A 25,934-nucleotide genomic window follows, 5' to 3' on the forward strand; every position below is an offset into this window, starting at 1 on the left:
GAAGTTCTGCAAATAGGCCTATTATCTTATTATGATTTAATTATTTATTATATTAACTACAGTTTAGAAATAAGTCAAGAACTTTTTCTTAAGAGTCATTAAGGTTTGCATTATACAGTCAGCTATATAAATTATAAAATATTATACACTTTATAATTCTCTGGAAACTAGTGTCTCAAATCATGTAGAATATTTTATATGAGTGAAATGCTATTAACCTGTTATATTCTAAAAATGTTGCAATGTTTTCAGATTTGTCCAAGGCCCTCATATAACTTACACATTGAGTATGTTTGTTTTACTGAGCAGTTAACAGAATAAAGCAAGAATACTCCACTAAATGTACCTTAAGATAACCTTACATAAACATTAAGGAATAGGAAAGGTATTATATTTATAATACAATAAATAGTAATGAGATAGACTTGATTAACCCAACCCACACAGTCACAACTTGTAGCATAGAATATTGTAGACAAAATACACGTTTGATATAAGTAAATTTAGGGAAAAGAGGAGGTATTTTTCTCTGCAGTTCTTAAGATGTTGCGTTCTGAAGGGGCTGAATAAATAACATCCTTCTTTCCTTCCTAAGTGTGGAGCTAACTGAGAGGGAGATGTAGGTATCAGGCAAATAGAAACTGTGGGTTAGATGTGTGGCCCAGTGAGCGTCTTGATATTGCAGGCCACAGTTAGCCAAACCCTCCCAGCTACACAGGGCTGAGGCATACCATGGCCCCGCAAGAGGAGGGCCTGCCTGCTAAGCTCATGCATGGTCTAAAGCAGCAGCCAGAACGTATCCATTCCACACAGAGAAGTAAGCAGATGGCGCTTTACCAACTATGTCCACACACTTCTATCACACTCCCTACTCAGAAACCACACTTCTTCAGGGTAAAGAATAAAAGGAAGATGGGGAGGAAGAATAGAAATATTTGTTCAGCCAAAGTCCCCCCACATGAAAACAGGAGGAGCAGAGAATAAATATTTCCCAATAACACTATATAAAAAATAATAAAGTTTAAATCCATAAATCAGTGAAAAAGATGAAATCTTCAGTGACACTACAATGCACTTTGGGAAAAAACAAAAAAGTATACAGAACATTCTGTGAAGCCCCCCTTCAAATACTTGTGACTTGACACTGCGGAAGAGGTAAATTCAGCTTCAAAGAAAATGTATTATTACTTCATAAAAACATTCTGAATTGAGCTGCTCCATTGATTTGCTTTACAAAAATCAGAAGATATTGGATGAAGAACTCAGACTTTAAGACAAGAAGCTCAGGATTAGACCTGAGCCTCTCTTAACTACTCATGAACATCCGGATCCTCAGCTGTGAAAGGAGAATAAGGATCAGATGGGATGATGTATGTGAAAGTGCATTGTAATTGCAAAATGGCCTGTAAGTGTAGTGGGTAAAGCAGGTATTTTGCTCCCTTCTTTTACAATAAAATCCTTTACACTGCATTCTAATTCCCAAACTGTTATAGGAAACAGTTTGGCACAATTTGTGCAATCAGGAACATAATAGTCACAATATAGCTATGTTCTTATCACTACCCATCACACCTTATTAGGAAAAATGTCTTTAAATAATTATATTTCCTTGAAGTAATAATCCCCCCCTCCCGAGGTTGTTCACCTACAAGCATATCAATAAGATATTATTCCATATGGGGAGTGAAAAGAAAAATGTGGTTAAAATTCTTAAATACAGTTTATATGTTTGCATATACCTAGCTATGAGAAAGAGGTTGTTATGGATGGAATTGTGTTCCCCCAAAAATGTGTCAATTTGGCTAGGCCATGATTCCCAGTATTCTGTGATTGTCCACCATTTTATCAACTGATGTGCTTTACCTATGTGTTGTAAATTATGCCTCTATGATGTTAATGAGGCAGGATTAGAGGCAATTATGTTAATGAAGCAGGACTCAAACCACAAGGTTAGGTTGTATCTTGAATCAATCTCTTTTGAGATACAAAAGAGAGAATTGAGCTGAGAGGAGAGGAACCTCATACCACCAAGAAAGTAGTGCCAGGAGCAGAGGGTTTTTTAGCCCAGCATTCCTGTACTGAGAAGCTCCTAGACCAGGGGAAGATTAACGACAAGGACCTTCTTCCAGAGCCAACAGAGAGAGAAAGCCTTCCCCTGGAGCTGACACTCTAACTCATACTTCCAGCCTACTAGACTGTGAGAGAAAAAACTTGTTTGTTGAAGCCACCCAGTTGTGGTATTTCTGTAATAGCGATACTAGATAACAAAGACAGTGGTCAAAGAAAGTTTCTACATATGGAATGCCAATTTTATTATCAGTTTTTGCGCAATCCATTTTGAAACAAAGCTTCAAGAGAAACACAGATAAGTAATTAACTACCCCATTGTGTAGAATAAATAAGTGTATAATTATGCAATCACACCCAGGGGTGTGGGGGTGTGAACTGGATCTATAGACCAATTGAGGGACAACACGTATTTCCAGTTCCTTCCCAAATTCCTCTTCATTTATCAAGGAAAAATCACAGGGATAAGAATGCCAAAACTCTTCTTCATTTTGACATTATAATTTTCAGTACCAGTAAAATTAAATGCTAAAACAGACTCCATCTTGCTGTTAACATCTGCAACAGGTAAGTAGAACAATTTTGATAACCCAAGTTAAGTTAAAGGAGTACAGTCAGGAGCAAGGACAAAAAAGCACAGAAGACCTAAGTTCACAACAGTGTGGTAACAAACTACACAATTATAATTTCATTTTACTCAAGTATATTCCCATGATAAATGGAGAAGAGATTGAAGTTGTCAAGGATCTCATTTCACTCGGAAACACAATCAATGCCTATGGAAGCAGCAGTCAAGAAATCAAAAGACATATTACATTGGGCAAATCTGCAGCAAAAAGCCTCTTAAAGTGTCAAAAAGCAAAGATGTCATCTTGAAGACTAAGGTGTTCCTGACCCAAGCCATGGTGATTTCAATTGACTCATATGCATGTGAAAGCTGGACAATGAATAAGGAACATGGAAGAATAACTGACGCCTTTGAATTGTGGTGTTGGAGTAGAATTTTGAATATGCCATGGACTGCCAAAAGATGGAACAAATCTGTCTTGGAGGAAGTACAACCAGCATGTCACTTAGAAGCAAGGATGGCAAGATCACATCTCACATACCTTGGACATGTTATCAGCAGGGAAGAGTCCCTGGAGGACATCATGCTTGGTAAAGTAGAGGGTCAGAGAAAAAGAGGAAGACCCTCAATGAGATGAACTGACACAGTGGCTGCAACCATGGGTCGAGCATAGCATCGATTGTGAGGATGGTGCAGGACCAGGCAGTTTTGTTCTGTCATACATGGGGTTGCTATGAGTTGGAACCGACTCAACAGCTCCTAACAACAATGAGTATATTCAGAGAGAATTCAAAGTAGAAATGCTTCTGGGATGAGCACAGGTCACCCTATTTATTTTAAACACTGGGATCCAGGAATATTTGCTTTTTGGTTCACTCTCAGGACTCAGTGACATAAGTCTTACCAGGATCACAAGAAGTGTGTTTTATTCAAAATCTTGTCATGGACAGGACACAAAACCTAAGAGTATCTGGAGATAGGGCAATTACATGTGCCCAGCCACATTTTTTTAGTTATAAATTAGTATCACAGGAGCACTGATGCACTCATAAATACCAGAACACACCTAGCTTAGTTTATGAGTGTCTATGCAATCCAATTCCACATTGTCACCCCTCCCTGGAAGTTATATCTTTATTGAGCATTAGGGGGTTCTATCAAGGAGGTTTATAGTTAGAGACCAAAACTATTTTACTGATCTAGAACATACAGTCCAATAAAACAGAATTATCTATGGTGTCTCTGGTACAACTTACATCTCTGCAGGCCAATTTTCTCAAACTTTCCTGGACGAAACATGTTTTTAATGTCAAGGCAAACATGTGTATATGTGCCATTTATATGCATTTGCCTTCCTAAAAGTCCATCACATCACTACATGTTACAACATCATGTACAAATCCACCAAAAAGGAGTCATAGTCAGCATTGTTTTAATTTTATGAAAAGTACTAAGGCTATGATAACTACACCCCAGCACACCATGTTGGAAATACAATAAAACAGCAACAGCAAAACCAAAATAAATTATCCAAGTAGATATGCTCTTACCAAAGATAAGGTAAATAATAAAGAAGGCAGCCCCAACTTCACACATTTTTTTTTCTCCTTATTGTTAGTTGAATGATCTCACCCCCCTTTATTAGTAAGTAATCCCATTGCCTCGAAACTTAAGTTGACTGCAAGGCAAGAGTCCTTCATCTAAGGAAGGTTCCTGCCAGATGCATAGCTGGCAGACAATGGAGCATAGTAAGCACAGATTTTTATAACATTCCTTTCTGTGTTACGTCAATGGAAACTTTGTCCGCTTAGGAGATAAAGCAACAGGCTCCAACGAGCCTTCAGTACAACTTGTGCACAAGCCAGAAAAGTCAAAACCATTTGCACCCATAAGTAAACTCATTAATCATATATTATTATATTGTTTGCCCACAAGGAAAAAATACAAGAAATGAATTTCACTTTTAGCTCAGACAATATTTAAGGAAAAAAAAAAAAAAAAACATTAAAGACAGAATAACAAAAATAACTTGGCTGGGTTTTGCCATTTGAGGTGACAGTCTTTTCATTTCAAAAGCATTAATTATACAATGAAATTTATAGAAGTTCCTCTTTTCTTTGTTTGAATACTGTGAATGGATATGTAGTAACGTGTTTTGCCTTTTCTTTACACATATCCAGAAAATAGTATGTGTCAAATTCCTCTATTTCATTTTTTACTCCTTTCCTTTTGTATTTTTAATTTGAACAGGCAGAAATCTTGTGAAATATCATAGTTATATACCATTTAAACTGGAACTCTATTCTTTAGGCTTTAGTTTACAGCTGTGGGTTTATTTTTTTAACCAGACATCCAATCTCTTAAGTAGCATGGCCTTACATTTCTATTGTACACTGATATTAACGTTCCTAAAATGTGGTATATGTCACAAAAGTTGGAGTCAATCACTCAGTTTAAGACTCCACTGCAAGAGAATAATACTAACAAAACCAGAAATCAAACCCTGAGCTGTCTAACTCCAAAGCCTGGGTTGGACCATAGTTTAAAAAAAAAAAAATCAGGAGATAGTGCTTTACTTTGAAAAAAAAAAAAAAAGCCTACTGAATTTTTTAACTTTTTTATTGAGGTATACCTGCCAAAAACCAAACCCACTGACGTCGAGTTGATTCTGACTCATAGCGGCCCTACAGGGCAGAATAGAACTGCCCCATAGAGTTTCCAAGGAGCACCTGGCAGATTTGAACTGCTGACCTTTTGGTTAGCAGCTGTAGCACTTAACCACTACGCCACCAGAGTTTCTAATTTCAATTGTATAGATCTATCAATTTCCACACATATATATGCCCACATAACTAGCACCCAGACAAGACACAGAACATTTGTAGCACCTTAGAAAGCTACCTCATGCCCCTTCCCACACAACAAGCACCACTAGAGGCCACGGCTGTTATGATTTCTATACCATTGATTAATTTATTTTGACCTGTTCTTTATTTTAATATAAATGAACCATACAATATCTGTTTTTACGTTTGTCTTCTTTTGTTCAGCATAGTATCTGTGGAATCATCCACGCTCTTACACATAACAGTAGTTTTTGTTGTTCCTGCTGTGTAGTATTCCACTGTATGAATTATATTACCATGTATTTTATTTATTCTCCTATAGACAGTCATTTGAATTGTTTCCAGTTTTTTGCTATTATGACTAAATCTTCTATAGACATTCTTGAACATCTCTTCAGGGGAAGGACATATGCATTTATTTCTCACAGTTAAATGTCTATTCTACTTCTATGAATTGCTTCCTCATTGGCTAGGTGTATCCTTTGCTCTAGTAAGTACTGCTCAAAACTTTTCCAAAGCAGTTGAACTAATTTACTCTCCCACTAGGATGCATATTAACTTTTAAAAAGAATGAAGGGACTATGGAAATAAGATATGTAATTAGGTGATAGATATTACCTTATTTTTACACAAATAACACACCCCTTCTACATTTGTTTGCCAACTGTGCCCTTCCTGTGCAAGGTGCTTTCATAAGCGTGCTATGCTTATTTTTTTTTTACAACAACATGTAAAGATAATTCACGTGATAGTGTTTATGAAAATACCTCATGGAGGGATGGCAAGGCTGGCAAACAAACATAAAAGATGCACATTATTTGGGTAAAAATACAGTATACATAATATTTCAGAGAGAAAGAAAGAAAAGAGGGAGAGCAGGATATTTACACTAGCTTTAAATAATTTATATCATTCCTAATGAAAGTTATCCTGATCGTTTTCTTGTTTATTCCTTTCCCGGCAATAATTATACAACTGTATCTAGATCCAATTATAAACACTGACAGCAAGGTCTATACGCTACAATGCATGTGTTCTCTAAACCACACCAAAGTCATTCGACTTTTCCCAAATGAATGCCAAAACACTGATTTTCATGCAAAATAGAAACATTGTGTTTATTTGTTTGAAACTATAGCTCTATCTTCTCTAACTAAATGAATGGAAAACTCATATTTTTGGGTATGCCACAAGCCCTTGATAACATAACTTGACTTATATTCAAATTAGATTCAGATTCTTTTCATCTAGAGACAGAATAGTTCCCTGAGGATTTAGGAAACAATTTACAGAATCATACCCATCTGCCAAACTTCATTCCACTTCCCATCCTCCCCACCTCAGAGGCTGAGAATTCACGTACATGTAAACTAGTAGCGTGGGCGCAGAGTGGAGCAGGACCAGACTTACTTGAGGACAAGAAACATTAACCACCTATGTGTTAGGAAATTTATGAGATCTAAAACACACTCTTGCCACAAAAAATGTGTTTTGTTTATCCTGGCCATGGCTCCTAATACTTGCATCCTTATTTTCTGTGACTTCTATATAAATGCAAGTTGAACTGAGTAGGGTAGAATAATATACCAAGCCATTATTAGCAAGCACCATAAGGCTTGAATTAAGTAATCAAATTATCCAGCAATCTCCAATCTAAGAGTAGTATAAAGGATAAGTGACTTTGATGGGGCCAAAGAAGTTCAGAAGAAGTCTTGAGCATCATTCCAAGTCAAAGTACACCACGGCAAAGAGCCCAGAAAAGAAGAAAAACCCCAAAGCAAGAATAAAGTGTACCAATGGTCTACGCAGGCAGGCAGGCAAGCACGCAGGCAGTCTTTTTCTCTCACTCTCATTTGCTATGAGAGAAAGTAGGAGAGGCATTTTATCATTCTGAAAAGCAGGCATGTTTCCACAAAACATAATCAGCTTCAAAACTTAAGATTTATAAGTAATTCAGCAACATACTAATATATAAGTAATTTTTATCTGTTCCTGGAGATTTAAAGAAGCAAATGTTGTCAGGTATGCTAAAGTCATAAAAAAATAATTTGGATAAGCTTTTGTCACATATGATAGAAAATTACTCAACCCCCTATTTTAGGAAAATTTAAGAAGAGCTACTATAAAATGTAGTCCAACCCTGTTGCTCCACAAAATAGGAAACCAAGGCTCAAAAAGCTAAGCCCAAAGTAGCACAGTTAATTGGAACCAGGGTTGTTAGCCCTGGCCCCAATACAGCAAGGCAACATTGTATACCCTTTTAAGAAATACAGAAACTTCCTGCATCGACAATTAAAAGTCAGGATGGTAAGAAATGGATCAGTAAGAACACTCAGGCAGTTTCTAGAGCTTGCTCTCCAACTGTCTGCACCTGTGAGCACATGAGTTCAACAGATTTTGAATTAAAGTACTGGTCCTAACACCCAGCAACTTCAGCCACAGGCTACTGGAAATCTTTGAAGATACCTAAGAATGGTATCTTCCAGGGCACAAGGGATCAAGAGAAAATTTCTTTCTTCCTTCCTTCTCATTCTCCGTCACTAAGCCCATTCCTGGTTGACTGAAAGGGAACAGAAAAGGAAAAAGAAAACAGATACTCTCAAAAAGACAAAGAAACTGCTGACCATTACAAAAATGATGGTCCTCAGATAAGAAAAGTATTAGAGAAAACTCCTCCAGGGTAACCACCGACAGGCCCATGCAAATGAAACAAATTGTGTAGGAACAACCAGGTAAATAAACTTTCACCTGTTTGGATCAACCATAGAAGATAATAACATCGAACAGGATTAGGAAGATAGTAATTCTATATGCTAAACACCTCAAAGCAGAAGTTAATGATTTGCCCCCCCCAAATGTAAATTTACCAAATGATTCAAATACAAATTACAGGATTTGAGGCTGCTGCTGTATTTTAGTGAGTTAATCATGATCTAATACTGTATAAAAGGTCAAGTGCAAAGAAATTGACATATTCCAGAAATACAATTTCAAAAATTTCATTTTAAAAGATGTCAACTGTGCAGCACGTACGTGGACTGCATAGTTGTATGTGTCGTTGTTAGGTGCTGTCAAGTTGGTTCAGACTCATAGTGACCCTGTGTACAACAAAATGAAACACTGCCCAGTCCTATGCCATCCTCACATTCCTTGCTATGTTTGAGTCCATTGTTTCAGTCATTTTGTCAATCCATCTCATTATAAGGATATTCCTCTCTTTCACTGACCCTCTACCAAGCATGATGTTGTTCTCCAGGAACTGATCTCTCCTGATAATGCATCCAAAGCACTTGAGATGAAGTCTCACCATCCTTGCTTCTAAGGAATATTCTGGTTATACTTCTTCCAAGACAGATTCGTTCATTCTTCTGACAGTCCATGGTATATTCAATATTCTTTGCCACCATCAGAATTCAAAGGCATCAATTCTCTGGCCTTCTTTATTGTTGTTCAATTTTTGCCTGGATATCAGGCAATTGAAAATACCATAGCATGAGTCATGAGCACCTCAGTTCTCAAAGTGACATCTTTGTTTTTTAACTCATTAAAGAGATCTTCTGCAGCAGATTTGCCTAATGCAATGTTGTTGTTGTTGCTAGGAGCAGTCAAGTCAATTCCAACTCATAGTGACCATATGTACAACAGAACAAAACACTTTGTCCTGTGCATCCTCACGATTGTCGTCATGCTTGAGTCCATTGTTACAGCCACTGTATCAATCCAACTTGTTGTCAGTCTTCCTCTTTTTTGCTGACCCTCAACTTTGGAAACCCTGGTGGCATAGTGGTTAAGTGCTATGGCTGCCAAGGAAAAGGTTGGCAGTTCAAATCCACCAGGTGCTCCTTGGAAACTCTATGGGGTGGTTCTACTCTGTCCTATAGGGTTGCTATGAGTCAGAATCGACTCAACAGCACTGGGTTTGGTTTTTTTGGTTCTACTTTACCAAGCATGATATTCTTCTCCAGAGACTGGTACCTCCTAATAACAAGTTCAAAGTATGTGAGAAGAAGTCTTGCCATCCTTGCTTCTAAGGAGCATTCTGACTGTACTTCTTCCAAGACAAATTTGTTCATTTTTCTGGCAGTCCATGCTGTATTCAATATTCTTTTCTGACATCATAATTCAAAGGCATCAACTCTTCTTTGGTCTTCTATATTCATTGTCCAGCTTTCACATGCATATAAGGCTATTGAAAACACCATGGCTTGGGTTAGACACACCTTAGTCCTTAAAGTGACATCTTTGCTTTTTTAACACTTGAAAGAGATTTTTCCAGCAATTTTGTCCAATGCAATGCATAGTTTAATTCCTTGACTGCTGCTTCCATGGGTGTTGATTGTGGATCCAAGTAAAACGAAATCCTTCATAACCTCAATATTTTCTCCATTTATCGTGATATTGTTTATTGGTACCATTGTGAGGATTTTGTTTTATGCTGAGGTGTAATCCATACTGAAGGTTGTAGTACTTTGACCTTCATCAGTAAGTGCTTCAAGTCCTCTCTGCTTTCAGCAAGCAAAGTTGTGTTATCTGCATAACTCTGGTTGTTAATGAGTCTTCCTCCAATCCTGATGCCTCATTCTTCTTCATACAGTCTGGCTTCTCTGCTTATATGCTCAGCACACAGACTGATTAAGTATGGTGAAAGGACACAACCCTGACATGCACCTTTTCTAATTTTAAATCACTCAGTACCTCCTTGTTCTGTCTGAACAACTGCCCCTTGGTCTATGTTCAGATTCCGCATGAGTATAATTAAGTGTTCTGGAATTTCCATTCTTCACAATGTTATTCACAATTTTTTATGATCCACATAGTCCAGTGTCTTTGAAAACTCAATAACACACAAGTAAATATGTTTCTGGTATTCTCTGCTGTCAGCCAAGATCCATCTGACAACAGCAATGATATCCCTGGTTCCACATCCTCTTCTGAATCTGGCTTGGATTTCTGGCAGTTCCCTGTCGATGTACTGCTGCAACCATTTTTGAATTACCTTCTGCAAAATTTTATTTGCATGTGATATTAACGATGTTGTTCTATAACTTCTGCATTCCATTGGATCACTTCTCTTTGGAATGGGCGCAAACTGAACTGAATAGACACATACATTACTTACATTCGTTTTTTCAGTGAGGACCAAGAAACATTTGACAATACTTAAAACTTGATTGTTTTTTACTGACTACATTTTACCTGAATAATTTTTTATCTATTTTTTATTGTATTTATATAAAGGTTTACAGAACAAACTAGTTTCTCATTAAACAGTTAGTACATATATTATTTTATGACACTGATTAACAACTCCACAAAAAGTCAGTACTCTCCCTTCTCAACCTACTCCGTCCTATAGGGTCACTATGAGTCAGAATCAACTCAAGAGCACTGGGTCTGGGCTCCCTTCTCAAACTCGGGTTCCCTTTTACCAGCTTTCCTGTTTCCTCCTGTCTTCTAGCCCTTGCCCCTGGGCTAGTGTGTCCTTTTAGTCTCGTTTTGTTTTATAGGCCTGTATAATCTTTGGCTGAAGGGTGAACCTTGGCAGTGACTTCATTACTGAGCTAAAAGGGTGTTTGGGGGCCATATTCTCAGGGTTTCTTCAGTCTGTGTCAGACCAGTAAATCTGGACTTTTTTTGTGAATTAGAATTTCATTTTACATTTTCCTCTAGCTGTTTGGGAATCTCTACTGTGATTCCTATCAGAGCAGTTGGTGCTGGTAGCCAGGCACTAGCTAGTTGTACTGGACTCAGACTGGTGGAGGCCTTGGTACTTGTGGTCCTTTAGTCCTTTGGACAAATCTTTCCCTTGTATCTTTAGTTTTCTTCATTCTCCCTTGCTCCCAAAGGGATGAGACCAGCGTTGTATCTTAGATGGCCACTCACAGGCTTTTAAGGCTCCAGATGCTACTTGCCAAAGTAGAATATTTTCTTTATAAACTATGTTATGCCAATTGAGCTAGATGTTCCCTGAGACCATGGTTCCCACAGCCCTCAACCCAACAATTCAGTCCCGCAGGGAGTTTGGATGTGTCTATGGAGCTTTCATGACCTTGCCTTGTACAAGTTGTGCTGGCTTCCCCAGTATTGTGTACTGTCTTACCCTTTACAAAAGTTACCACTTATCTATTGTCTGTTTAGCTTTTTTCCATCTCCACCCTCCCCTCCATCGTAACCATCAAAGATTGTTTCTTTTCGTGTGTAAACCTTTTCATGAATTTTTACAATCGTGGTCTCATACAATATTTGGCTTTTTGTGATTGACTTATTTCACTCAGCATAATGCCCTCCAGATTCATCCATGTTGTGAGATGCTTCGCAGATTCATCATTGTTCTTTATCATTACGTTATACACCATTGGGTGTGTGTACCATAGTTTGTTTATACATTCATCTGTTGTTGGGCATCTAGGTTGTTTCTACCTTTTTGATATTGTAAACAATGCTGCAATGAACATGGGTGTGCATGTGTCTACTTGTGTGATGGCTCTTATTTCTCTGGGATATATATTCCTCAGAGTGGGATTGCTGGATCAAATGGCATTTCTATTTCTAGAAAAAAATTTTTTTTTTTTTTTAAGGAAGCACCACATCATTTTCCAAAATGGTTGTATCATTTTGCATTCTCACCAGCAGTACATAAGAGTTCCAATCTCCCCACAGCCTCTCCAACATTTGTTATTTCCTTTTTTTTTTTTTTCATTCATGCCAGTAATGCCTGGCTGAGATGGAATCTCATTGTGGTTTTGATTTGCATTTCTCTAATGGCTAGTGAGCGTGAGCATTTCCTGATGTGTCTGTTGGTCGCTTCAATGTCTTCTTTGGTGAAGAGTCTTTTCATTTCCTTTGCCATTTTTTAGTTGGATTATTTGTCTTTTTGTTGTAGAGGTGTTGGATTTTCTTTAGATTTTAGAGATCAGACCTTTTTCTGGTTTGTAATAGCCAAAAATTTTTCCCAGTCTGTAGGTTCTCTTTTTATTCTTTTGGCAAAATCTTTTGATGAGCATTAAGTGTTTAATTTTTAGAAGATCCCAGTTATCTAGCTTATCTTCTGGAGTTTGTGTGCTGTTGGTCATGGTTTGTATCCTGTTAATGCTGTGTATTAGGGCCTCTAGCATTGATCCTATTTTTTCTTGTGAACTCGATATGAAAAAACTGATTTTATCCCTTTTAATCAAAGCTACTCTTTCATATATAATAAATTTTTTTAAAAAAAGATGGAATTCCTTTACCAAAATACATATCACAGAAAAATTCTCTGAAGTAAATATTTGAACACACAGACTTAATGAATGAAATTTTTATTTTAAGAAAAAATGACTAGTAAGTGAAATTTCATGAAGAAAAGTCTATTTGAATCATGAAATATACCTGGCTTCAAACAAAATGATTCTAACTAATCTGACAACATAGTAAAAATATAAATCTGACTTCCGGCAACAGGGCACCATAGACAGAAGCAACACACTGTCCCTCCACAGCAAAGACCCGAAAAACTAAGTAAAACAAAGACAAATGTTATTCCTAGAACCTGAAGTATCAAATGAAGAGATAAAGAACTCAGCCAAGCACCAAATGGAATAAGAAACTGACAGAGGACAGAGAGCAAGGAGAGATATGTGCTGAAGTCCCCATCAGCTAACACAGCACAGATCTGCCATCTTGGACTCCTGTCAGGCGTTGGCAGACAGGGAGCACAGGAAAGTAGCTTCACAGAACTCCCAGCAGGAGAAAGAGCACCCAGTAACCAGTGATACATGCTTTCCCACTCCCCATTCTCTCCCAGCTGCTCTACCTCCGAGCTTCCTGGCTGGCTGCAGTGCCTCGGCTGGCCAGGAAGTGCAGTGTCAGTGCCGCTTGGATTCACCCCACTCATGTAGGAGATCGACAGACAGGGAGTACAAGAAAGCAGCTTCACGAAGTTCCCAGCTGGAGACAGAGCAACCAGTAACAAGCAATATACATTTTCCTATCCCCCTCCCTTTCTTCCCCTCCTCGGCCTCCTCTGCCTCCCTCCAGCCACAGTTTCTTCACCAGGAGGCAACTACTTTGGCCTTAGTCTGCTTGGATTCACCTTGCCCACACTAGCCAGGCCCCTAAGCTGGTATTGGTTCTTTCCATCTCTTTTGGTTTCTTCTGTGCCTCCTACCACCTACCCCTCCTTTCTCTGGAATACCTGGCTCTGTTTGCCATCTTTGCTTCTTCTTGAAAGACTGTGAAGCCACGCTGGACTGGGGAACCATTCCCCCAGCCTGCGACACCATGCTGGTGGGACCCCTGGGGCTTTTTTTTTCCTTGTCTTGCTTTGTTTCGCTTTGTTCTGTTTTCTTTTGTTTGTTTTTTATTTTCACACCTTGGAAGCCCCTTGTAGCCAGCTGCACTGCACAGCTTAGGAGCTATTCCCCGCGTAGGTGGGATCCCTAGGGGCATTTCTTTCTCTTTTTTTCCCCTCTTTCATTTTTTTTTTTTCTCTTTTCTCTCTCTTTTTCCCTTTCTGTCTTTCTCCATTTCTAAGTTCTCATCTCTCTACACTTATCTTCTTTTTCTGTCTCTTGAATATCTGGTGCTGTGTGACATCTATACCCCCTCTAGCCAGGCTATACTCTGCAGCCTGGGGGCCACTTCTTCAGTCTTAGCAGCCTCTCCAGTGGGAGTCTGGGACTCCTGGGAGTTTTTTTCTTTTCCAGATTTTTGTCTAGTTACTTTTGCTTTCTTTTTCCCTTTTCCTTTCTTTTTTATTTTTTCCTTTTTGCTTTTCTCCATTTCTCAGTTTCTCATCTATCCGCTCTAATGGCAAGCTCCCTTAACACCCTTTTTTTCTTAATTTGATTGTTTGTTTTTGGCTCCTGTTTCTCTCCTCTTTCCCATACCCCTATTAACTCCACACATCACAACCTCCCCCCTCTTTCGTGCCTACCTGCATTGTTCATTGAGCATCACACCCCTGAGCAGCACAGGCACAGCCTACTGGGACCTGCCCAGCACTGATTCCTGGCCCACCCTGTTGGCCCTAGTACGTGCCACAAACAACCCATCCCAGCCCCTCCCCTTCTGCTGGATCTGCCGTGCTGCACCATAGCTGAATGACTGGCCTTGTCCATTGGATAAGGAGGCAAAAAGTACCATGGCTATAGACGAGCAAACAACAAAGAACACACAGCCTGCCTGCTCAGACATAACCAAATAAAACAAACAAACAAAAAAAAAGGCAGGACAAAACAAAAAAATCTACAATCAAGAAATGAAGAAAATAACTACTGAGTGTCCCGAAGAGAGCAGACAATATCAAAACATATTTTAAAAAAGGACAGGATGGTTCCAGTAGGCGTCCAAAATAAAACACCAGATGACTTCCCTGTAGAAGAAAAGGCACTAGGACTACCTGACAGGGAATTCGAATCTCTAATATTCAGAGCAACCCAAGAGTTGAAGCAAAAAGCAGACAAAAATGAGGAAAAAATAGACAAATTTATGGAAAAAGTAGAAAAATTCAAGGAAAATACAGACAAAAAATGGAACAACTCAGGAAAATAATAAAAGAACAAAATGCCAAAATAAATCCACAACTAAAAATCATTCAAAAACAACAACTAGATATCCAAAAGATAAACAACAACATTTCAGATATGGACAGTGTCACAGAAGGGCTGAGGAGCAGGATTGAAGCAATGGAAGACAGAATCAGCAAAATTGAAGACAAACACTTGGATACAACTCTGAGGAAAAAATCAGAAAAAAGGACGAAGAAAAGTGAAGAAACTCTGAAAATTATGTAGAATACTATCAAAAGCAAAAATCTGTGAGCGATCGGAGTTCCAGGACAGGGAGTGAAAACAGAAAACACAGAGAGGATCATTGAAGAACTGCTGACAGAAAACTTCCCTAATATCATGAATGATGAAAAGCTGACCATCCAGGAAGCTCAATGAACTCCACATAGGATAGACCCCAAAAGAAAAACACTAGGGCATATCATAATCACACTCGCTAAAACCAAAGACAAAGAAAAAAATCCTGCGAGCAACTCGAGATAAACAAAAAAATCACATCAGAGGAGAAACAATAAAAAAAAAAAAAAAAAAAGACTAAGCTCTGATCATTCAGCAGAAACCATGCAGGCAAGAAGGCAATGGGATGACATATACAAAACCTTGAAAGAAAAAACTGCCAACCAAGAATCATATATCCTGCAAAACTTTCATTCAAATATGATGGTGAAATTAGGATATTTCTAGATAAACAGAAATTAAAGGAATATGTAAAAATCAAACCAAACTTTCAAGAATTATTAAAGGGAGCCCTTCGGTCTGAGAACAAACAACATCAGACCACAGTCTGACTCTAGGATGCAAGATGTACCAGCCAGATACCAATCTCGGAAATGAACTCTCAAGGACTATCCAAAACCAAAACAACTGCAACAAGGGAACAGGTTAATCTGTAAATGACAATGTCAGAATGATAAAAGAGGGAATAAATGGTATAAGTATACAACTTTCTAATGGAGAGGAAGGCAAGGTGATAATTTTTTTTTTTTTAATACCAAGTAATAATAGACTAGTTTAAACCTAGGAAGATAAGGGTAAATTTCAAGGTAACCACAAAGAGGGTTAACAAACCCACCCATCAAAATAAAGAAAAACATACAGTCTCAATAAAAACAAAATCTACAAAAACAAAAGGAACTCAGCACAGGAGAGTAAGAGGAACAAAGAAAATATTAGCACCACAAAAAAAAAAAAAAAGCACTACAAAATGACAGCAATAAACTCACACCTGTCAATAATTACAGTGAATGTAAATGGCCTAAATGCACCCATAAACAGACACAGAGTGACAGAATGAATAAAGAAAAAAAACAGGATCCATCAATATGCTGTCTACAAGAGACACATCTTAGAAGCAAAGATGTAGATTTATGAAAAATCAAAGGATGGGAAAAAATATATCAAGCAAATAACTACCAAAAAACAGCAGCAGTGGCAATACTAATCTCAGATAAGTTAAACTTTAAAACAAAATCCACCATAAAAGACAAAGAGCACTATATAATGATTAAAGGCACAATCCATCATGAAGACTTACCCATAATAAACATCTATGCACCCAATGACAGTGCTCCAAAATACATAAAAACAAACTCTAAAAGCAATGAAAACAGAAATTGACAGTTCCACAATAACAGTGGGAGACTTGAACACACCACTCTTAGTAAAGGACAGAACATCTAGAAAGAAACTCAACAAAGATAAAGAAGAGCTAAAGAGCACCATCAACCAACTTGGCCTCATAGACATATATAGAACGCTCCACCCAACAGCCGCAAAGTACACATTCTTTTCCAATGAACACAGAACATTCTCCAGAATAGACCACATCTTAGGCCACGGAGCAACCCTCAACAAAATCCAAAACATTGAGATAATACAAAGTATCTTCTCTGACCACAATACCACCAAAGTAGAAATTAACAACAAGAAGAGTAAAGGAAAAAAAATCAATTACATGGAAAGTGAATAACACGCTGCTTAAAAACCATTGGGTGATAGAAGAAATCAAAGATGGAATCAAAAAGTTCCTAGAATCAAACAAGAATGAAAACACATCACATCAAAATCTTCGGGACACAGCAAAGGTAGCGCTCATAGGCCAATTTATAGCACTAGATGCACATGTTGAAAAAGAAGGGACAAAATCAAAACATTAGTTACACAACTGGAACAAATAGAAAGAGAACAGTGAAAGAAGCCCACAGCCACTGGAAAAAAACAAATAATAAAGATCAGAGCAGAAATAAATGAAATAGAGAATAGAAAAACAATAGAATCAACAAAACCAAAAGCTGGCTCTTTGAAAGGGTCAACAAAATCGACAAACCACTGGCCAAACTGATGAAAGAAAAACAGGAGAGAATGCAAATAACCCAAATAAGGAATGAAATAGGGGGCATTATTATAACAGAACCAACTGAAATAAAAAGGATCATAACGGAGTATTATGAAAAACTATACTCCAACAAATTTGAAAACCTAAAGGAAATGGACAAATTTCTAGAGACACACAACCTACCCAAACTAACACAAAATGATGTTGAAAATCTGAACAGACCCATAACAAGAGAAGAGATGGACAAGGTAATTAAAAAAAAAAAAAAAACTCTCAACAAAAAAAAAGCCCTGACCCAGGGCTTTACTGGAGAATTCTACCAAACATTCAGAGAAGAACATAGAAAAGGAAGCAATACTTCTGAATTCATTCTATGAAGCCAGCATAACCTTGATACCAAAACCAGACAAAGACACCACAAAAAAGAAAATTACAGACCAATATCTCTCATCAATATAGATGCAAAAATTCTCAACAAAATTCTAGCCAATAGAATTCAGCATTGTATCAAAAAAATAATACACCATGACCAAGTAGGATTCATAGCAGGTGTGCAAGGATGGTTCAACATTAGGAAATCAGTCAATGTAATCTACCACATAAAGAAAAGGAAGGAAAAGAATCACATGATCATCTCACTTGATGTGGAAAAGGCATTTGACAAACTCCAACACAAATTTCTGATAAAAACTCTCAATAAAATAGGTATAGAAGGGAAATCTCTCAACATAATAAAGAGCATCTATGCAAAACCAACAGCTAACATTGTTCTCAATGGAGAGAGGCTCAAAACATTCTCCTTGAGAACAGGAACAAGACAAGATGTCCTTTATCACCACTCCTATTTAACATTGTGTTGGAAGTCTTAGCTAAAGCAGTAAGGCAAGAAACAGAAATAAAGTGTACCAAATTGGGAACAAAGAAGTTAAACTGTCCCTATTTGCTGATGATATGATACTATACTTAGAAAATCTAAAAGACTCCAAGAGAAAACTACTGTAACTAACAGATTCAGTAGAGTTGCAAGATACGAGATAAACATACAAAAATCAGTTGGATTCCTATACACCAATAAAGAGAACGATGGAAAGGAAATCAGGAAAACAATACCATTTATAATAGTCCCTTGAAAAATAATTAGGCATAAATCTAACCAGGGATGTAAAAGTCCTACACAAATAAAAATACAAAACACTACTGCAAGAAACCAAAAGAGAGCTACATAAATGGAAAAAACATACCACGAATAGGTAGACTCAACATTGTGAAAACGACAATTCTACCCAAAGCGATTTACAAATACAATGCAATACGAATCCAAATACCAACAACATTCTTTAAACAGATGGAAAAACTTGTCATTAACTTTATATGGAAAGGGAAGAAGCCCCAGATAAGTAAAGTACTATTGAAGAAGAATAAAGTAGGAGGGCTTGTACTACCTGACCTCAGAACCTACCATACAGCTATGGCAATCAATACACCTGGTACTGGTACAACGACAGCTACATTGACCAATGGAACAGAATTGAGAACCCAGATGTAAATCCAACCACCTATGGTCACCTGATCTTTGACAAGGGCCCAAAGTCCATCCAATGGGGAAAAGATAGTCTTTTTAACAAATGGCACTGGCAAAACTGGATGTTCATCTGCAAAAAAAAATGAAACAGTACCCATATCTCAAACCATATACAAAAACTAACTCAGAATGGATCAAAGACCTAAATATAAAGCCAAAAACCATGAAGTCCATAGAAGGAAAAATAGGATCAACACTAGAGGCCCTAATACACAGCATTAACAGGGTACAAATCACAAACAACACACAAGCTCCAGGGGATAAGCCAGATAACTGGGATCTTCTAAAAATTAAACACTTACGCTCATCAAAAGAGTAAAAAGAGAACCTACAGACTATGAAAAATTTTTTGGCTATTACAATGAGACAAAGGTCTAATCTCTAAAATCTACAAGAAAATCCAACACCTCTACAACAAAAGGACAAATAACCCAATTAAAAAATGGGCAAAGGAAATGAACAGACACTTCACCAAAGAAGATATTCAAGCGGCCAACAGACACTTGAGGAAATGCTCACGATCTCTAGCCATCAGAGAAATGCAAATCAAAACCACAATGAGATACCATCTCACCCCAGCATTACTGGCACAAATCAACAAAACAGAAAATAACAAATTTTAGAGAGGATGTGGGGAGATCAGAACTCTTATGCATTGCTGGTGGGAATGCAAAATAGTACAACCTTTTTCGAAAACGATATGGTGCATCCTTAGAAAGCTAGAAATAGAAATACCATTTGATCCAGCAATTCCACTCCGATGAATATATCCTAGAGAAATAAGAGTCATGACATGAATAGGTATACGTACACCCACATTCACTGCAGCATTGTTCACATTAGCAAAAAGATGGAAACAACCAAGATGCCCATCAACACATGAATGGATAAACAAACTGTGGTACATACACACAATGGAATGTTACACATCACTAAAGAACAATGATGAATCCGTGAAGCATCTCATAACATGGATGCATCTGGAGGATATTATGCCGAGTGAAATAAGTCAGTCACAAAAGGACAAATATTGTATGAGACCGCTACTGTAAAAACTCATGAAAAGGTTTACATACAAAAAGAAACAATCTTTGATGGTTATGAGGGAAGGGAAGGAATGGAAAAACACTTAATAGACAATAGATAAGTGGTAATTTTGGTGAAGGGTAAGACAGTACACAATACTGGGGAAGCCAGCACAATCTGTGCAAGGCAAGCCCATGGTAGTTCCATAGACACATGGACCTGAGGGACCAAATTGCTGTGCTGAGGACTGTGGGGACCACGGTTCCAGGGAACCTCTAGCTCAATTGGCATACAGAGTTTATAAAAAATATGTTCTATGTTCTACTTTGGTGAGTGGTGTCTGGAGTCTTAAAAGCCTGTGAGCAGCCATCTAGGATACTCAACCATCTCACCCCTTCGGGAGAAAGGAAGAATGAAGAAAACTAAAGACATAAGGGAAAGATTAGTCCAAAGGACTAATGAACCACATCTACTACGGCCTCTACCAGACTGAGTCCAGTACTACTAGAAAGTGCCCAGCTACCACCACTGACTGCTCTGACAGAGATCACAATAGTGGGTCCCAGACAGAACTGGAGAAAAAATGTAGAACAAAATTCTAGCTCAAAAGAGAGACCAGACTTGCTGGCCTGACAGAGACTGGAGAAACCCTAAGAGTATGGCCCCCGGACACTCTTTCAGCTCAGTAATGAGGCCACTCCTGAGGTTCACCCTTCAGCCAAAGATTGAACAGTCCCATGGAATAAAACAAGACTAAAGGGACACACCAGGAAACCCTGGTGGCATAGTGGATGGTTGCTAACCAAAAGGTCGGCAGTTCAAATCTGCCAGGTACTCCTTGGAAACTCTATGGGGCAGTTCTACTCTGACCTATAGGGTCATTATGAGTTGGAATCGACTCAATGGCAACGGGTTTGGTTTTGGTTTTAAAGGGGCTCACCAGCCCTGGGGCAGGGACTGGAATGGTAAGAGGGAACAGGACAGCTGGTAATAGGGAACCCAGGGTTGAGAAGCGAGAGTGTTGACATGTCGTGGGGTTGCTAACCAATGTCATACAACAATGTGTGTACTATTTGATGAGAAAGTAGTTTGTTCTGTAAACTTTCATCTGAAGTTCACTTAAAAAATATATGCATATATATATATATATAAAATAATAATAAAAAAAATTCTTTCTTTTCTACTTTTGTAGAAAGGTCTTTCTGGGTTGGGAGTAGATTTTGATTATACTTGCCCAACACCTGGCAGGTACAGATTACTGTTTATGAAACAATGGAACTTTCTCAAATAATAGGGTTATCGTGAACATGAAATTAAATTTCATAGGATGATATAAACATAATTAACAGACTGTTAACTACTACATTTTTTTCTCACCACTGATGGGACTCTAAGCCTTTTTTGAGTGGAATATTCAATACTTTATAGAGCCTTAAAAATGTTGGTAATTTGATCCTTTTTTTCAATGTCTAGGTATTTTTTTTAAGAATGACCAATTCCCATTCAGAATTATGTACAAGGATATTCACTGTTATTTATATTAGAGAAACTTAGAAATAAACTAAATGTAAAGAAAAGGACATTCAAAAATGAATTATGATATGTTCTAATGAGAAAAAGGTAAACAAGCATTAAAAGTTGCATTTTCAAAGAGTATTTGATGACACTGGAGATTGCTTGCTGTCATGGTAATAAAGCATAAAAATTACATATACAATAATAGAGTATGAAATAATATGAAATTACATATACAATATTATACTGATTTAGGCAGATATATAAATTCTCAGGCACACTGCATGAAGGAAAAAGACGAGTTAAAAATGCTGATCTATTAACAGAAGTTATATGATTATATATGGTTTATATATTTTTTTAATTCTCTGTGCATCTCTTCTTTTTCTACCATCTCCATAACAAACATGTAACTGAAAGGAAGAAATGAAAAATGTAACGAAATACTGTATTTTCCAACTTAAGACTTTATAAGAAAGTAATTGTTTCTAAAAACAAAATTTATCTAGAATAAATACAACAAATTTGTGCTCACATCAATTCTAATATTAAAATAATTTCACATTAGATACGACCATCCACACCAGTATAAATGAACAGACTATATCAAAATGTAAGAAAGTGCAACTATTAATTGTTTCAAAATTATACTGACTCACCTTCACAAAGCTTCTGCTTCATCACCTCCCTTATTTTGGATATTGCAAAATAGTCTTCCACATAAAACACATAAGTAGATGAGGGCTTGTTGGCTATAGCTCTGAGTTCTGCATCTTCCATTTCTAAACCAACACCAATGGCAAATAAGGTTATCTGACTGTCTCTCGCTGCTTCTGCTGCATCCTTGACTTCATCTTGGGATTTGCCATCCGTCAGTACCACTGCTATCTTAGTCAGAAATCTTGAGGACTTGGCAAAAACATAATCAAGTGCAAATTGAATGGCTTTTCCAGTCCTTGTGTTTCCTCCCAAGTAATGTATGGATTCCACTGCTGCTATCAAATTCTCTCCCGAATCATGGCTTCCAAGGGGAATCTCAAGTACAGGGTAGTCACTATACTGGACCACTCCAACCTGAATAAACTTTGGTCCAATGTCAAAGCTCTTTGTGATATTAACAAGCCACTTTTTCACTATTTCAAAGTTTTCTGGACCAACACTATACGAGCCATCTAAGATGAAAACTAAATCTGTTGGAGCAGTACGACAACCTAAAAAAAAAAAGCCAGCAGAACACATTTATTATATAAAAATCAAAAAGTGAGGAATCTTAAATGCATGCTTCTAAGCTATACACTGACATCAATGTTATCAATGAAATACGTTTAGTTTAATGCTAGTCTGCAATATTTACAAAAAATGTAAACCAATGAATAGGTAGAAAGATTAAAAACACATTTCTGCCAACTTCAGGACTCAACCGGCCAATAAAATTCCACACTCTTGGGTGTAACTGATAAAAGTTAAGTAAACCAAAATCTCTAAAGCATTCATTGTTGTCCTACATCCAAGATGAGATTCTGAAGGTCTGATCACTCATTTTTAGAGTTAATAAAGCAGTGAAAACATCAGCTTGTGCTTAGTGGACTGTGTTCTTTTCCATATAGATAAAAGATTCCTGTTTCCAGATATAGGAAACACACATGGTCAGCACATCTTAGAGTTCTTTTGAGAGAGATACTATCTTTGGTGCAAGTTATAACTGAACAAGTTAAAAGCAGTTGTAAAATGAAAAAGAAAAAATAAATATTTTAATTCTTTTTTCTACAGTACTCACAGCATGCCTCTAACCCTATTTCATTCTTTTAGTCTACATATACTAAGTACCTATTCTGTAGCTAACATCATGCTAGACAGTGGATTCAAAGATTCATAAAATACATCAAAAAGCTCTGTCTAGTAAGACAGACGACTGGTTGGTTAGGAAAAGCACAATGTAGTATGAGAACACTTAGGAAGGAATATTCAATCTAACTGAGGAAAATCAGAGAAGATTTTGTGGGAAAGTTGACAGGCAATCTGAAATCCAAAAAGAGAGCTTTAGGCAGATGAAGAGGACATTCCACTCAGAGGGAATAGCAAATGAGAAGGCCAGAGATGAGAGACAAACAACAAAATTAGACTGAGACAGACACAGAGTAAAAGACAACCTGGTTTGTTTAGGTAATTCCAGTAATTTGGAATACCCAAAAAGAATGTATGAGAAGAAATAGCTACTCTTGTCTTTATTGCCAATTAGTATTTTTTCATCTCCTTAGAAGTAAATAAATCAATTGATCAAAGTCTCTCCTCCTTCTCTTTTCTTTCTTTATCTATGTCTACTTACATATGTGGGATGACAAACCTCATTAAAAGGCCCCAGTTTTGCAATTATCACAACTCACCCATCACAGACACCACTGAAAATTAACAAAATTGTTAGGTAAATTAGGTAAATATGTATAAAAAAAAAAAAAAACAGCCAATAAATTAAGAAAAAAAAAATTTACCAAAACATGAATTTTTCTCAAAAATTTAACTGTAATGATGACATTACTCCTGGGGTGCTATGTGGTAAGTAGTGGTATACTGCAGGAGGGCCTCGGGGATACAAGTGCCTCTGTCATAGTGACCACTGACGGAGTTCAGGCTAGGGGCAGCAGAAATGGAATTCAGCCCAGAGGCAAATTTCCTAGCCCAAGGGAATACAATTCTGTTATTTTTGGAAGCTGGGCTGGAATTACATGGTTACATTTTTTTTTGGGGGGGGGGTGGGGAGTTGTGGCAGAGACAAACAGGACAGAAAAGTTGTGTTTGTAGAGCTCTTCAAGGTTGGTTCTTCCCAAATTCTTTGAGACATATTGTTATCTGGACCTGCCAGTATTTGCTTGCCACCAGATTCTATGGTTATAAACTCTTACAGGTTTATTCTTGGCCATTTTGCCCCACTTCCTGTCTCAGAGTCACAGGGCATATATTTTGTAACTAGAAGGTTAGCCAAAAGCATGAGTACAAAAGCAAGTATCGCCATTTATAAACCCCAGGAAAAAAAATCTCCTCCCAGAGATCTCCTCCTTAGAGAGATGAATGATGTCATAGGAAAGGAATGGAATTAAGAACCAAAAACCATAGTCTGAATGCTAGCTACAGCTCTAACTGGCTGGAGGACACTAGGCAAATCCCTTAAATTCTGTGACTCTCTTTTCCCATTGAAAAAACTGAGAAAAATAGTATCTACCTTGAGTTTTCCTTAGGTTGGGGTAAAGAGAAACCAAACCCATGAGGGCTGTGCGACAGATTACTTTATAGAGTGCTTGGGTGGATTAAACTATAAAATTGTAATGCAAACATTAAATATTATCATTTTAATAAATCTTAAGCCAAGCTTAATCAAGTTGTCAAACCATCTGATCTTATTTTTACAAAAACCACAGCTAATTTATAGTAGGGTATTTTTTTTTTTTATGTTTGTGTGTGACTTTTAAAATATGAATATAAGCAAACAAAAAAAAAGTATGATATTTGTAAGCAAAGGCTGGGGTAGAAGAATTACAAATACAGCTCTCCATTTCTGATGCAGGCTTTCCTGTAGGCAATCAGAAAAATAATCACCATATACTGAGATATCACTGTGCTAAACCACTCACATGCATTATCTCATTCAGTCCTGATAAACACCCTATGAGGCAGGTGCTTTTGTCACCTCCATATAATGGAGGAATAATCTGAGATTCAGACACAAAGGTAATAAGCCCAAAACAATTCAGCTAAACAAGAGGGACTCAATACTAGACTGTTTATTCCAAAACATGATGGGTTAGCAGAATAAACCACCACAGGAGGTTATCTCAAAATTAACCTTGGAAGGAAGCTTTTTCTCTCAGTTTATGCGTAACATAGAAATGTGTTTATTTTCGGGAATTACAGCATCAAAGATAATAAGAATGAGATATTTAAATCATTCCTTGACTTCCCCTCTTTTGATTTCCAGAATGCATTTATTGATAACACAGGGGGACAATGTTATTCTTACTTGATCTTATCTCCCCATCTTCAGTTAATACAGAATTCTGAAGGAGCAGGACCAAAACCATCCGAAGAAATGTAATGTACCGAGTCATGTTTCTGTTTCTGTTAGAAGATTTGGGTTTTAGAATTCCTATAAAGGAAAAAGAAAAAAATGGAAGTTAAACATATAAGATAAAAAAATAAAGATAAATCACTAAGCATTATAAATTTAAGTTTTTAAATTATAATATCCTGTTGGAATACAGCTAATCTTATGATTTTCCTTAGAATTATTTCAGATGTATCTGACATGGCCGAATTCTGAGTGTACTAACACAAGATGACAATGTAAGGGGGTTGAGAAAGACCATGATATTCTTTTAACGTATCATTTACTTGGAAAAATAAATGCTTTCTTTAAAAAGTTGGACTTTGCTCAAAATATTTACTAGAATTCTTC

The 25,934-nt window shown here is 37.3% G+C and overlaps 1 protein-coding gene across 1 annotated transcript in view; it reads right to left on the minus strand.

Moving 5' to 3' along the window:
- The window catches only part of COL21A1 (collagen type XXI alpha 1 chain), a 128,595-nt gene extending 102,887 nt beyond the window's left edge, over positions 1-25,708 (minus strand). The window contains exons 1-2 of the mRNA XM_003404417.3: positions 25,500-25,708; positions 22,147-22,698 (exon numbers count right to left, since the gene is read on the minus strand). Of these exons, the coding sequence (XP_003404465.2) occupies positions 22,147-22,698; positions 25,500-25,587 (640 nt within the window). The 5' untranslated portion in view covers positions 25,588-25,708. The remainder of the gene's footprint in view (positions 1-22,146; positions 22,699-25,499) is intronic.
- Positions 25,709-25,934: the final 226 nt, after the last annotated feature.

This window comes from Loxodonta africana, chromosome 1 (assembly GCF_030014295.1).
Source record: "Loxodonta africana isolate mLoxAfr1 chromosome 1, mLoxAfr1.hap2, whole genome shotgun sequence".
NCBI classification, from domain to species: domain Eukaryota; kingdom Metazoa; phylum Chordata; class Mammalia; order Proboscidea; family Elephantidae; genus Loxodonta; species Loxodonta africana.